The sequence below is a fragment of the Danio rerio genome, chromosome 22, assembly GCF_049306965.1.
Source record: "Danio rerio strain Tuebingen ecotype United States chromosome 22, GRCz12tu, whole genome shotgun sequence".
NCBI classification, from domain to species: domain Eukaryota; kingdom Metazoa; phylum Chordata; class Actinopteri; order Cypriniformes; family Danionidae; genus Danio; species Danio rerio.
In genome coordinates, this window is record NC_133197.1 from 6,355,894 (window position 1) to 6,372,275 (window position 16,382).

Below are 16,382 nucleotides of genomic sequence, written 5' to 3' on the forward strand. Positions count from 1 at the left end.
TGGTTGATCAGTAATTTACCATTTATTATCACAGTAAATATCTGTAATGGGTACATAGAGTAAATTACTGTGATTTATTCTTTGCACTACAGAATTTCATACAAATCCTGCTTCTTTTACAGTAAAATACTGTTTCCTTTCATTACAGCTAAACACTGGCTATTTTACAGTTATTTACTGCATAATCTACAGTAAGGGTTAACAGTGTAGTTTTGCACATTTGCATCAGACACTTTCTTACAATCAGCAAAAAACAAAAAACAAAAAAACATTGTGGGTTTATGAAGTGTGCTTCATACAGGTGGGTAGGCTTAACAAACCACCTAAAGGAAATCTTTTCTCTATAAAACATTTTCCCCTCCTTGTTCTAACACTTAATTCTCTGAGAAAAACAGTTCCTTTGTATAATCATAGCACTTCTTGCATGAGTTGCCTCCTCTTGTTGAATCACTGAATGCCTACTTAACTGTAAGTTACTTTGGACAAAAGCGTCTGCTAAATGACCAAATGTAAATGCTGTATAATATTATATTAGTATCTGCATTTGTGCCATTTAAAAAGCCCAATTTTACTGGAGTAGGCCAAATGCAAATAAACGATTAGCTGGACAACACACAATCCCGCTATATAGAATAAACAAAACACAGAATGCTTTTAAATATTTTGCTTTCCTTTTCAAATCAATACAAAACACACTTTTATAGGTTTGAAAACTGTCATCCTGTGACTTCTATGTGGCAGCAGCAGCAAGTCTCAAGTTAATTTGTTTTTTACATTTTGGGTTTATAAAAGACAACGGCCAGAGATGTCAAGTTTGCCATGACAATTAAATGATATAAAACATATTGGATTCTATTGTAATGATCTAGGCACAAAGTCTGAAGCACAGGGTGCAAAAGCATTAAGAGCATTTCTGTCTGAATCCTCTTTTACTATTTTAAGCATGGAAAAATATGCTCTGTGCCCTGGTGCATGGTCTAACAGGGTTGAGCTTATTCTCTTAATGAGTTATGGGAGCGTATTAACAATAAACCAATAAGAGTCTTATCTTCCATTCCCTTTAAGAGTGAGTTGCGTCACTCCGTGGCACATTTTTTATTTACATGACAGACTTTGTAAGTGTGAAAACTGAATGAGTCACTGGCAAGAAAATAGTTAAACAGCATCTGCAGCGAGAATAAAGAATGAGCCTCCTTCAATTGACCTTTACTTTCACTTTCACTCTTTCACGGAGTAAGGTAACGGTGGAAACTCACTCCGCTGAAGACATCCATTAGCCTATACATAATTAATTTAGTTTGTTAAGCGGAAAGATTTGTTTCAAAACTAATTCTAAATTCAGTTTTCGGTTTCAGTTTCTAATTTCCAGCAAACAAGTAAATGAACAATAATAATGAAGTGTGGTCAAAAAACTGACTTATATCCAAACACACGTCCTATTCCCCATTTGGTCTAAAACCTGACAGGTGGACAAATCCAAGCTAGTTTTTATTCAAACGAATATAAATATGGATATAATAAATAATACCACTAATAATAAAAACATTATACAAAAGCAAGTTGTCATGAATAAACTGGAATAAATGGATTTGTTATATAAACAACGTGGCTTAAAATGGGAAAATTAGGGTTGCGATGGTCTGAAAACAGCAACACATTGCTGCAAACAGGTCTTGTGCCTTATTGGGCTAGGGATAGAGCCTTATATGTGTGAGTGAGTTAGCAGGATCAATCTGTCGCACAAGTGCTACACGTACAATTATGATGTTATGTTATTTAGGCTATGCTGCAATTTAAGTTATTGACTTTAATTTATCTCATGTAATTTATCTCATGGACTAAAGTTGCTAGTCGTAGCAATCTGAGATCAATTCCCTCTAGAAGTCCATCTTATTCTCCTTTCTCTGATCCACATACTATATAAATTTATAAAAAGATAAAAGAGTAATCTGAAAACAAAGTAATGACTATTAAATAGGTTTGCAAGATACTGGAATACCGTACTAATCAATACTGATCATAAAAAAGTCCTTTTCTCGCCAAAATTTCAGTATCAATTGGTATCGAGTTCCAGTATCATAATAATATCGTTAATAGTAACCAGGTGCATAACTTCCACTGGGGACAAGGGGGTCAAGCCACTTTTAAAAATCATTGCCACAGAGAGAGTGTGTGTGTGTGTGTGTGTGTGTGTGTGCTTTGATGTGATCAATAACTCAGTCAAAGTTTTAATAAGCAGCAGTTATTGCAGTTTAAAATATCCTTTCAGACAAAGGAATTCAGCACACACAGTTCATAATTTAAGTTTTTTTGGTTAAATTTTAGGATAGTTTAAAAATAAATTTGTTTAATCGGCCTGTTTTTTTTCCCCATATCAAACATACCTGAACCAAATAATTAGGACCTGAACACCACGTGATAATTACAGGCAGGTGTGTTTGATATGGGTTGCAACTGAAATCTGCAGGAAGGTGGCTCTCCAGCAACAGGGTTGGCCACCCCTCCCATAGTCCATAAAAACAGGTGAATGCACTAAATGGGATTTAAATGAACAAAGTTTTCCGCCATTACTTTCCAAACCAAAGTTACATTCTTGATAGTAATTACTACTCTTGATAGTAATAATAATTCATGGTGTAAGTAGTGGACTATTATAGATTGGTAATCAATTAGAAAGTCTAATGCAAAGTGATGCTGACTTGTAGGATGACATCCAGATTCCTAATCCTATGATTCATCCTCAAGATTTGGAAAGCTTCAAAGGATCTTTGATCTCATCTGGTTCAGGTTCTTCTTCAGTGCAGCCTAAAAGGATACACACACACACACACACACACACACACACACACACACACACACACACACACACACACACACACACACACACACACACACACACACACACACACACACACACACACACACACACACACACACACACACACACACACAATTAAAATCAAAAGAAAATAACTTTTGTATGACTGATAATACATTTAAATTAGAAGAACCCATTTAGGAAATATAAGACAAGAGGAGATTTTAAATACAATTCATGTGCTATTTAGACCTAAATCTGAAGTCATTGTATTTACCTGGGTTTTGTTTTATGAAACAGTGGCTTTTAATTGAATGAACTACAAATAAGAACCTCCGTGAAGTTGGCACCCCATAAAAACAAATAATCCCCAAAACTATGCCATTCGTTTGTGCTACGTTTGTGCTGATTCGTGCCGCAAAAACGAACGTTTGTGCTGGTTTGGGGTCTGAGATATTAAGCATTATTTTTTTTACCGTGTGACGTCACTCTCCACCCCATGTTGCGCAATTGACTTCAAAACAGCACAGGTCGTTTGTGCTCGGTTTGTGCTGGTTTGTGCCGTTAAAACGAACACGGTATCCGTTTTCCTCTTTTAGATATAAGCAAAATATTTCGGGAGCCGTGACGTCACTCTCCACCCCATTTCCTCCAAATCGCACAAAACTGGTATCATTCGTTTGTGCTGGGTTTGTGCCGTTAAAATAAACACTTTATCTATTTTCGTTGTTTAGATATAATCGAAATATTTCGGGAGCCGTGACGTCATTCTCCACCCTATGTTGTCTAAATCACACCAAACTGGTCTCATTCGTTTGTGCTCGGTTTGTGCTGGTTTGTGCCGTTAAAATAAACACTTTATCTACTTGTATTGTTTAGATATTGCCTTGTCAAAACATTTCGGGAGCCGTGACGTCACTCTCCACCCCAGGTTGTCTAAATTGCACAAAACAGGTGTCATTTGTTAGTGCTCCATTTGTGCTGGTTTGTGCCGTTAAAATTTACTCTTTATCTATGTTTATTGATTAGATATTGCCTAATTAAAACATTTCGGGAGCTGCGACGTCACTCAGCGCCAAATTATTTCCTCTAAATTTCACAAAACAGGTGTCATATGTTAGTGCTGGATTTGTGCTGGTTTGTGCCATAACAATTAACACTTTATCTATGTTTATTGATTAGATATTGACTAATTAAAACATTTCGGAAACCGCGACGTCACTCAGCGCCCCATTATTTCCTCTAAATTGCACAAAACAGGTGTCATATGTTAGTGCTGGATTTGTGCTGGTTTGTGCCATAACAATTAACACTTTATCTATGTTTATTGATTAGATATTGCCTAATTAAAACATTTCGGGAGCCGCGACGTCACTCAGCGCCCCATTATTTGCTCTAAAATGCACAAAACAGGTGACATTCTTTAGTGCTGGATTTGTGCTGGTTTATGCCATTAAAATAAACACTTTATCTGTTTGTGTTGTTTAGATATTGCCTAATCAAAACACTTTGGGAGCCGCGACGTAACTCTATATGTGTCATTCAATTAGTTGTGCCGTTAATAAACACTTGTTAATAAACACTTAATAAACACTTAATAAACCGTTAATAAACACTTGTTTTCCTTGTTTGGATTTAACCAAAATATTTGGTCAGATTTGTACTGGTTTGTGCCATGAAAATGAACGAAATGATATTTATATTTGTGCACAAATATGTTACTTTCGTTTGCTCACAAATTGTGCTCGTTTGTGCTGCAAAAATATTATTTGTAAAAAAATTATATCAGATCATTAAGAGGTCTCTCCACACCAGTTGCTACATATTTACTAAAATAGTCTCATATGTGTGCGTTTCATTTGTGCTGGATTGTACCTGAAAGTTTCGTTAGTGTTGCTTCTTTTATTAAAATATTGAATGAAAGATAATGATATCAGCTACCCGCATATTTTAAAATAGGCTATTTAAATTTGTTTGGGCTGATAGAAATTTTGTTTAAGATGCTTTATTTTTTTAGATAGCCTAGGCCAAGGTTATTCTGAGATCTTTTTATTATTAGAAAAAGCATGAAGGATGCTAACATAATTTTAACAGATTTAATCCAAGTAAATAGGCTTGGCCAATATAAAGATAAGTGGCTACAACCCTGCTTTACTTATCTACTTCGTTTTAGTCTCATGAGTAGCCAGCATGCTTAACGATAGGAAAAAATAATTTAAATAAAAATATATGATTTTTATTAATTTTATTTATTCATTTTATAAAAATGTATTAATATACATTTTTTTTACCTGTTTAACCATGCAGCGATTTTCTCTTAAATACTCTTATCATCTGGTCGTCCATATTAGGCTGCTTTCGTCTAGCAGCCTAAACTTTTCTGTTGTGGTATAGGTAGGCCTACCACTGATTAAGTAAAGCAGCTTTAGTGGACTTATTTAGTCAATATTTATTTTATGGGAAAAAATAGATTAGCAAACACATAGGCTATGCGTTTTCTACAGATAAGTTTTGGTTTTCGTGATTGTGTTGTTTGTCATACAGTAAAAGAACAATGTCCAAATGGCAATAAAATAACAATAAATAATTGATTAATTAATTAAAATTAATAATAATAATAACAATAACAACAATCATATAAAATATTTACATTCACTTAATTGGTAAACACTGTGCGTTTTTATCACGGGCTGTAGGATGTTATTTTGACCATTTTGATTTGGTTTAATAAAAGATAAACATGTAATATTTTGTCATATTTTAGTTATCCTTAGGTACTTCTTATTATTGTCATTATTATTAATATTATTATATTTATTTATGTTTAATAACTTGTAGACTCTTTAAACAATGAGGAAATAAGTAAACTTTTTTAATTCAAGGCACAGACAGCTTGTTTAGTAATTTAATGCCGGCTATAGGCTACCACCAGAAGGACGGTTATACGGCGTGTTGTGATGTCGGCCGTCACCGGAGAAAATTAATTAAAACTTTAAAACTTTAATTTTTTGGACTTTTGTTTGAAAGCTTTAGTGGCACTGTAGCTGTCCAAGGTACTGTTGTATAATTTAAATTATAGCCTATAAATGCACCAATAAACAAGATGAATGAATGAATGAATAAATAAAATAAATATAGATTCTTAAATGTTGATATTGTTTTTGCTAAAAAAAAAATAACAAATGTTTAATAAAAATAAAATGAGCAATTTTCAATATTTATACAATTCAGTAAAATATAAGCTGGACATTTTTGGGGACATGTAATTTCTCTGTGATCTTAGCTATATTTTCTAAAATCTCAACCAGGAATTGCTTTAATATGAATATGCTTTACATCCTGATATGCTGTTGTTTCATTTTCATTTTTATTTCACTTAAAAAAATCGGTATTTAATGTTTGAATACTAAAATAAATAACAGCTATTGTTTAAATTGTTATTTTACCAACAAAATGTTTATTTTATATTATTATCAACTTTTGATATAAAACCTGAAAAAAATGAAATAATTTAAGTGCTATATTTTTTATTAGTGAAAGTGCCCGCTTACTTTGCCTGTCAAAAATATATATTTCTGCTCCAAATGCACTATTATTGTTGCACTATCATTGTTTATTTTTCTGTAATGTATGAAATTTTTAATTTTTTTTTGAAAATTTCATAAAGTGTTAACGGCACAACCAGCACAATTGAATGACACCTGTTTTGTGCAATATAGAGTTACTTTTTAGGCAATATCTAAACAATACGAACAGATAAAGTTTTTATTTTAACGGCACAAACCAGCACAAACCGAGCACAAACGAATGAGACCAGTTTGGTGTGATTTAGACAACATGGGGTGGAGAATGACGTCACGGCTCCCGAAATATTTTGATTATATCTAAACAACGAAAATAGATAAAGTGTTTATTTTAACGGCACAAACCAGCACAAACCCAGCACAAACGAATGATACCAGTTTTGTGCGATTTGGAGGAAATGGGGTGGAGAGTGACGTCACGGCTCCCGAAATATTTTGCTTATATCTGAAAGAGGAAAACGGATACCGTGTTCGTTTTAACGGCACAAACCAGCACAAACCGAGCACAAACGACCTGTGCTGTTTTGAAGTCAATTGCGCAACATGGGGTGGAGAGTGACGTCACACGGTAAAAAAAATAATGCTTAATATCTCAGACCCCAAACCAGCACAAACGTTCGTTTTTGCGGCACGAATCAGCACAAACGTAGCACAAACGAATGGCATAGTTTTGGGGATTATTTGTTTTTATGGGGTGCCAACTTCACGGAGGTCAAATACCACCATCGATACTCACCAGAGACAATGAGTTTGAATCTCTTGGAGGTGGTTTTTCCTCCTTTGTTGATCAGTAATTTATAATATCCTGAGTCTGTGGTTCTGAGGTCATTGATGGTCAGAGATCCGGTCTGATCTAGACTCAGTCTGCTTATTAATTGCTCATCGTTTCCTTCATCAAATAAAGTGACTTCTCCAAACAACCACTGGAGGTGATCATCTGTCTCTATCTCAATATCATTGTCTAGAATAACAGATTGTCCCTCCTTCTTCAATGCAATTGCCAGTCCATCTGTCGAATTAAAAGAAGAAAATAAAAATGAATTGTGAAGTCCTCATTGATTACGGGTTTTAGATCTGCCACGTTGTTGTTGTTCACTGAAGTACTTTTACATTTTTCGAATTCATATTTTTACTGCTAAAAACCTCCATCTTATTCCGTAAAATTTCTCAAGTAAAATACTCAAACTGAAAAAAAGGTTATCACTTTATTTTGATGGTCCCTCTAACACATTTTGTAAAATTTAAGTTACATTGCATCTACATTTCAACTAATTCTCATTAGATTATAAGTAGACTGTTAGGGTTGGGGTTAGGGTTAGTGTAAGTTGACATGTACTGTACGATGCAAAGTTTCTTATAGTCAGTTAAATGTCCGTTGAAGAAGCAGTATCAGCAGAAATTAAGCAGACAGTCTACTAATAAAGTGATTGGGATGTAGTTACATGCAACTTTTAGTTGCGAAAATGTGCAATAGGATAATCAAATAAAGTCTTGCCAAAATTTTCTTAACATTATAAGTAATAATAATAAAAATATAATACAATCAAATTGCTAATCAACTGGATGCTATACAATTTAATGCAAAGTTTTTCAAAAGCTTTAAGTTATTTAATATTTCACCATATAATCCCAACACCAATAAATGCTGCACTAAGTTAAAAACATCATTTGCACATCTTTATATCTATATTATGCGTACTATACTATATCAGTTAATACTTACATTTTTGTCTTTTTTTTAACATCCAGCTGAGACCATACTTCCCACCTACAATTAGAGCCACTGTGACCAGCACCGACAAAATTACAGAAACTGATATTTCTCTTTTACAATTTGAGGCGCCCACTGATGCTGCAGTTTTCACATCTTGCTCTGTAGTGAACAGAAGAAAAGAAACAGCATAAAACATCAGCAAATTTGAACGTGAGTATTCTGAGATTCAACGATCACACGTTCATTCATTTTTCTTTAGCTCAGTGCCTTTATTCACCTGGGGTCGATACAGCGAAATGAACCACCAACTGTTCCAGCATATGTTTTACGCAGCGGATGCCCTTACATACTCACTCATACACTACAGCTTATTTTTGTTTCCCCAATTCACCTTTAGCGCATGTCTTTGTGGACACCATTTGGACAGACCTGTGTGCAGGTAAAGTGTGTCCAAAGTCATATTGGAGTGATAGAAACACAACAAGTCTCTTTTTTTATTTCCTGATGTTAAAATAAGACCTAAATACCAGGGATTTTGAGGCCTATCTCAATGTGATCTAGGAGTGCGGTTTTCTCAGTCCACTGATATTGATTGACAGGCGTGTATTAACATAGTAACATGTATAAACCAACCCAAGCTCATTCTGAAAACGTAGCTCCACGGACGTTGCTGGAGATCGCGATTTACATTGTCGGAGGTACGTATGGCTGCATTTCATTTTTTCAAGTGAACACTACAGGGTGGTGTGACGACGCTCCTCTTCACGCCCGCCGGCTGACGGCTCACCTCCGTGTGGAGGGCTTTCCCGCCACAACCAGTTTGTCCGGTTAGCTTGTCGTGAACATCTGTGGAGCGGAGATCCAGAGGGGAAACGACAGCGATGACCGGGTTCGAGTCTGGGAAAGAGCAGTTTCAGAAATCAGGTAAGACAAAAACAGAATCCAAAAAAATAAAGCGATCGAGTTTATAACAGGGTGAGAATGTGGAGAAATCTGAAAACGCAGTCAAAATCAGACAAGGGCTTTTCTTTTTCTAGGCGGCTTTTGTAAATCGTTGCTTGGATTTAATGAAAGAGGAGAAGGACGATGGTGGGTCGGCCTATTGGCCCGCCGCCCAGTCAATCATTTAGTCAGTTGGAGAGATAGTCGCTCAACAGCGGCCTCCGGCGGCTTTACATGAGAGCAGCACGGGCACGAACGGCACTCGGGAGAGGCGTTCGAGATGCGAAAACAGCCCGCACAGCAGCCTTGTAAAATTCGCAGATTCTCAAAAAACAAAAACTGTACAAATACGTACCTCCCGGGATGTATTTCGTGGTCTCCAGAAACATCTACGTTCCCAGAATGAGCCTGGGTTGGTATAAACATGCCCACAATATTTATACTAAAATATTTGATCGAGCTATCTGTGATCAAATTGCACTTAAAGAAGCAGTAACTGCTGCACTTTGTATTTTTATAGCATTATAACTATATATTTTGAGCTACGTAATTCGTTAACTCTGGAATCGACACAGCTGCATAATGTCGGTAAAACCACACTACAAAAGTTCTGGTTTGTGAAATTTAGTTCAGGTTTATTTTGTACAGTAACTTATAATCGCTAACATTATACATCAGCAGAAGAGCAAAAACAGCACAAAATGTGCATGTGTTTGTTTATGTGTGCACACCTATTTTGAGTGGGCAGGGAGAATCAGCTCATTTGCATTTAAAGATACAGTTGTAAAAACAGCTACAATTCTATCTGACCCAACAATGTCAATTTTCAGCAGGTTATAATAAATATTTGGTGGAAAACCATGATCACAACCAACGAAAAAAATTTATTATTCTGGACAACTGCTATTTTTATAAAAAAAAAAAACTAAATGCTGACCACTTGAAATGCTGAATAACTTTTTCACAAATTCACACATAATAAATCCCAAGGACTCTGAATATTTGGTCTCTTGAGACCATTCATATTGAATATACACTGTTACAAAAAAGAGCAGAGTATCAATTTAAGGGCTATTTTTTTGCATTTTACTACTATGCTATATTTTAATTGTTATTGTAAATGCAACTGATAGATATTTTTGACTGCTGCAATTTCTTTCATCAGGAAAAATGAAAGTGTGAAAAATGTTGCCTTGACATGTCTGGTTTTAAAAGGCTTCTTTGTATCTCTGTACAAACTAGTCATGAATCAGTGAACGTTGGGAAGTGGCAGTACAGGTTCTGATAAGACAACATTGTAAAAACATTTGCTGCAGTTTTAGTGTGCAGGTGTTGATGCTATTTACTATGCAGAGGTATGACCTAATTTTAAGTTGCCAGCCACAATGGGGACATCCCTGAAAGATTTTTCTGCATCCTTATTCACACACCCAAACAAGCTAATCAATGTCTTCATGATCATTAGAAAGTTAAGGGCAGGTTTGTTTGAGTTGGATTAGAGAGGCTAAACGTTAAAACTCTTTGGCCCTCCAACACCAACCAGACACATAAAAGGAAACAAAAGGAAAATATAAAAGTTTAAACGCCAGTGGTTGAACTAGGTATTGCACTCCTGGTTCAAAACACACTCAAGTGCAGGTTGCCCAGATTTATGATATCCACAGGAGCCAGCCATTGTGTTCTAAATAAAAGCAACGGCACATGATAGAAAGAATATTCTCCATAATAAAAGGAGTTTTTGTTCTAACTAACACCTGAAATTTATATTTTAGAAATGGCTTTAATTTCACCTCAAAAAAATTATCACCTCAGGTACACCTGATGTGCTTTATTCAGTGTTTAATGCGAATAATGTGGGTTTGAATGCCATTTTACATGTTTGCATATATTTAAGAAACATTCTAAGTGAACATTCTTGTTTATATGAAAAACAATGCTGAACTCTGATATTCTGCTTACAGTCCAGATGAATTTAAATTGTAAATTTAAAATATATTGTAAATATTGTAAATGGAAAATGCAGTGAATCAGAATCATTCAATGATGCTCACCATTGATATTAAATCTGAAGCTCCTATGGATGCTGACTCTGCTGCTGGGGCTGATGATCACTAGTTTATATTCTCCAACGTCTGTGAAAATTATTTTTTAATGGCCTGTTTCTAAACACTCAATTTAATTTTACAGCAAGCAAATTGGCAAAAACAGAATCTACAAAATAGCAAGTCCTATAGCATCATTACAAGACTTGACAGGCCAACATAAATACAGTTAAAGTCAGAATTATTAGCCCCCTTTATTTTTTTTCCCCCCTTTTTTAAATATTTCCCAAATGATGTTTAACAGAGCAAGGACATTTTGACAGTATGTCTGATAATATTTTTCTTCTGGAGAAGAAAGTCTTATTTTTTTTAATTTCGACTAGAATAAAAGCATTTTTACATTTTTTATGAACCATTTTAGGGACAAAATTATTAGCCCCTTTTATTTTCTGAGTCTACAGAACAAACTATTGTTATATAATAACTTGCCTAATTACCCTAACCTGCCTAGTTAACCTAATTAACCTAGTTAAGCCTTTAAATGTCACTTTAAGCTGTATAGAAGTGTCTTGAAAAATATCTAGTCAAATATTATTTGCTGTCATCATGGCAGAGACAAAATAAATCAGTTATTAGACAGTTACAAATCAGTTACAAAACTATTATGCTTAGAAATGTGTTGAAAAAAAATCTGCTCTCCATTAAACAGAAATTGGAGAAAAAAAATAAACAGGGGGCTAATAATTCTGACTCAACTGTACATACATAAATGTGAACTGTTAGTTACTGAGACTTAAATTTCAGTATGTTTATGTACATCAAACTGAAACAGAATATTGAGTAGGAAGCGGGTCTTCATTCCCTCATAGCAAATTAACAGTAAGAGAAGTGTGGCTATAAAGGGTGTTATTTACATTTACATTTAGTCATCTGGAACATAGCATATTAAACTGTGAAAATACTGTAATTTCCTGGATTTGGACTCACAATGAACATCACCCACAAAGGAATTTTCCCTGGTGGGGATCTTGAAGATATCGTGATTATAGATCCCAGCGTCTGTGTTTCTGATGTTTGTGATGGTCAGAGATCCAGTCTGATTGTCCAGCTTCAGCCTGTTTGTGAATCTCTCAGTGCCATTATTACACAGAACATCTGTACAGTTAAAACTGAGATCTCCATTGATCTGAGCGATGAGAATACCATTAAAATACCATCTTATCTTCTCTTGCTTACTTGTTTCAACACCAGTGTGAAGAGTGACTGAATCTCCCTCCATTACTGGTGCTGTCACTTTATCTGTTCCACCATTAGGCATGCCTGCAGAGTTAACAGTTATGAATAAACAGTCAATCATAAATAATCTCTGGAATATTGCAACAGAATTATACAAAGTGTAGCCTGTACTGTAAAGACTTGCTGTAAAATTTACTGTATTACTTGCAATTTTGGCAATTGATATTTTACAAAGCACTTCTAAATTTTATAGTATTACTGACAATTTCTACAGTATTAACTACACTGTAAACGATTTCTTGTTAAATTAACAGTAAGTTACTGGCAACAATTATCCAGTAGCTGCTGTATTTCATAAAACAGTAACATTACTGTAATACTAATTACATTAGTATTAGATTTACTGTAAAATGTAATACATCATTTTACTGTTTTCTTTTTTTACTGTAACACCAATTACAGTAGTGATACACATACTGCAAAACTGAAAACAGTATTTCACTGTACATTTTTACCATGCAGAACTACGGTATTTTAACGTTACTTTCATTATTACTGTATAGTATTTTACAGTTATTAAATGTTATTTTATTGTATTTAATAGTGCTACTTTATATTGGGCAAAACATTTTCAAAAATTGCACAAATATTATTTTAACTGTTCAAGAAATACAAGAAAAATAAAGAAATTGAAACTTTAACTTCACAATAAAAGTTTATTGTGTAAACCCTACTGAAACAGTAGCAATTATTCAATATAACAAAGCGACAGAACACTAATGAACAATTGATCATTAAAACCAGTCAACAATTAATGCATCAAAAAGTATTACAATTTTAAAAACAGGTGAAAATACTGCTACAAGACAGGAAATGATGAAGGTCAAATGATGTTGTGGAAAAGGGACAGTGAAAAAGGGCAGCAGCACTTCTGATGATCCTGCAAAAATGACAAGCAAAATCAATCACTGGAGAAAAAACTAATCATGCCTCAAATTATTTCATTCATTTAGAAACCAAACACCGCACTGCAGTTTTATATATATAAAACACTGTTTTTTATTGTTTTTGTTGGCGAAATAGTTTGTTGTCAATTTACAATTACACTAATGTTAATGGGGAAAAGATCAGTCAAGTCAACACTAGTCAAGTGTCCACACAGATATGTAAAAAAATAAAGTCTCATCTTAACTTAATATCTGACTCTGTATAACTTGAATATCTGATTCCATGACCACACTAGCGCTTCCACGGATTTAAGAGGGGTGAACACAGTTCATTCTGACCTTAAGAGGCTACATATTAAAAATAAATAAATAAATAAAATAATCTAATTTAATGTGAATAATGTTAATCAAGTACTTTTAACATGTGAAAATCCACTTCTAACTTACAGACAAGATTACGTTAGAGAACATGAAAGCCATGGGTGATTTTTCAAAAAAATAATGCTAATGATAAGTTACTGACATTTGGTTCGTATAAAACAAAGTAATCACTAAGCATTCATTTTTGGCAAAATCTGCCGAGAGGTGCAGCGACACGATCAAATGTGTTAAAGTTGAGCAGAGAACTGAAGAGTAGTCAAGCAGTCTACTTCATGAAAAGTTTGTGGTAATATTTTGCGGTCAATTCGTATTACTGTATTTCAATATGCAGTGATGGCATGTCAATGAGACAAATAAATATTATTACACCTCACGAGTGACATTGCTTCAAATTAAATCATCATGACGTTACTGTGCACAGCATCAGTAAAATGTTAAAAATTATTTAAATACCAAATTTTTAAAAACAGAAATCCTGAATGCATGATAATATGAAGATTTATTACTCACTGATGTCGAAGCACTTCCAGGTCGTCAGAGATGTAGACAGGACAGAATATGTGCCATCAAATGAGCTCTTGTGCAGCCTTTGCTGGACATCAAGGTAGTATGTTCACCCACACTGTAAATAAAAAAAAATCTGTTATTTTACATGTTTTTTTTTCCCAGCAGCTAGGGTAATAGAGTCATTTGGTTAAGTCAAGTGGTTTAAAATCATTTTATTTATTAAATACTTGCTTACCCATATATAGATGTAAAAGTAACCAAAATAAATTTTTATTATTATTATTCAAATGTGAGAGATACTAAGCATGTTTGGTCTACAGAGAGAAGTAAACATTTACTTTAAGCATTGATCCTAATGAATCTATTTCTGAACTACATCCAACCTCGCCTCGGAAACAGCATTTTTGAGCATTTAGATCAGGGGTGCTCAACCCTGTTCCTGGAGATCTACCTTTCCACAGAGCTCACCTGCAACCTTGATCAAGAACACCTGTCTTTATTTACCAAGTGCTCCTTCAGATACTATTAAGTTTGTTTAGTTGCGTTTGATCAGGGTTGGAGCTAAACTCTGCAGAAAGGTCGATCTCCAGCAACAGGGTTGAGCACCCCTGTTTAAGACAATGAAAAATAAGACATCTAGATGATATTTTATATTCAATCATTTGTTGTGAAATTTAAATGACTTCTATTCAGTATATACATAAAATAAAATTAGAATAAGAATAAAAAAAATAATACTCTATGCCAAATAAAATACTTCAGATCTAAATAAAGCAGGTGTTTTTACCTAAAGGTTCCTTTTCTACAGTTAGTTTAGTTGCAGATCCCTCCACATCTGTGCTTTATTTGGTTCTTGACTTAAGAGTATCTGGTGTCACATTCCAGGTCCATCACAATCTGAGCTAGAAAGACAATATGGCAAAAGACAAGACACATATAAATAAGTCTCAGAATAAAATATTTAAAAGGATAGTTTACTTTTCTGCCACCATTACTCCATGTGTTTTAAATCCATTTAAATTTCTGTTGAACACTAAAGCAGATATTTTGAAGAATGTTAGAAACCAGAAACTATTGACATCCATATTTGAACCAAATTTCTTTAAAAAAATATGAGTTTGTGTTCAATGGAACAAAAAAAATCTAACTATTTTGAAACAAGTGGAGGATGCCAAAGATGCCATTATTTTCATTTTTGGGTGAACTGTCCCTTCAATTGAAGTGTCATGCATTACTCATAAAAACTGATGTATCGCTTGAGGAAAACTAAATCAAGTACCTCCTGTGAGCAAGCAGAATCATTATGCCATTGTATCCAGCCAACTGAACCAGCCGAGGCTCGAACCAGCGACCTTCTTGCTGTGAGGTGACAGCACTACTTACTGTGCCACTGCGTCGCTACTGGAAGAAGAAAAAGAGGTTGTACATGAAACTCCTCACAACAAATCTGTGAACAACTTGACATTTCAAAATCTAATCAAAATGAGAAAGACATCAACATTACCTTGAATAATCAAGAGAGGAGAGATTGGTAGCATCAGTTTTTCAACATCAATTGCTGTGGCTGCAAGAAAGATAAATATAATAAGGGTAAAATAATACTTAACATTTAATAATCTAAATCTATGGTACAACCATACCAATCTGTATGGGGTTCAAATAAATTTGTATACAAATCATTCCCTACACCTGAACACCAAAAATAAAATGTACAATTAATGACACACTAACGTTATACAATAAGCTCATTAACCAGTGAGAAATAGACAATTAATATGAATTATGTTAATATTAACGTTAGCTTAAAAGACATAAACTGAATTTTATTATCAGCTCAATTTAATAAAACAGTTAGACTTGTTTCATTAGTGAGTTTAGTGAATAACTAACTTACAGTTTACAAATTTAACCATAATGATAACTTAGTCATAATGACCACATGAAGACCAGAGCTCACCTTAACGTTAAACGTTTAACTTTTCATGGTGACTTTGCCTTCATCTCAGTGTTGTGCTGAAATAGAGAATTCATTAATGCAGTTAACCCCAAGTAAAAGTTACGTTTTTTTCAGGTAACGTTACTATGGTCAAAAACTCACTGGCATCGAATAACGTGACATAAGTAACTACAACTAACGTAACTTGGTTAATTATTTAAAATTACACACACACTACACGGAAAAATACACAAAACAATCATTTAACGAACAGA

At 34.2% G+C, this 16,382-nt stretch overlaps 1 protein-coding gene across 3 annotated transcripts in view; it reads right to left on the reverse strand.

The window, feature by feature from the left end:
- Window positions 1-16,382, reverse strand: part of si:dkey-19a16.4 — a 39,897-nt gene continuing 23,515 nt past the window's right edge. Inside the window, exons 2-7 of one of the 3 annotated variants that reach the window (XM_073936568.1) lie at window positions 12,337-12,420; window positions 12,088-12,255; window positions 11,110-11,190; window positions 8,126-8,275; window positions 7,139-7,411; window positions 1-2,805 (exon numbers count right to left, since the gene is read on the reverse strand). In XM_073936568.1, the coding sequence (XP_073792669.1) occupies window positions 2,741-2,805; window positions 7,139-7,411; window positions 8,126-8,275; window positions 11,110-11,190; window positions 12,088-12,255; window positions 12,337-12,420 (821 nt within the window). In that variant the 3' untranslated portion in view covers window positions 1-2,740. Of the gene's footprint in view, window positions 2,806-7,138; window positions 7,412-8,125; window positions 8,276-11,109; window positions 11,191-12,087; window positions 12,421-16,382 lie in introns of all 3 variants that reach the window. The other 2 variants (NM_001135552.1, XM_073936569.1) reach the window with 2 other exon arrangements.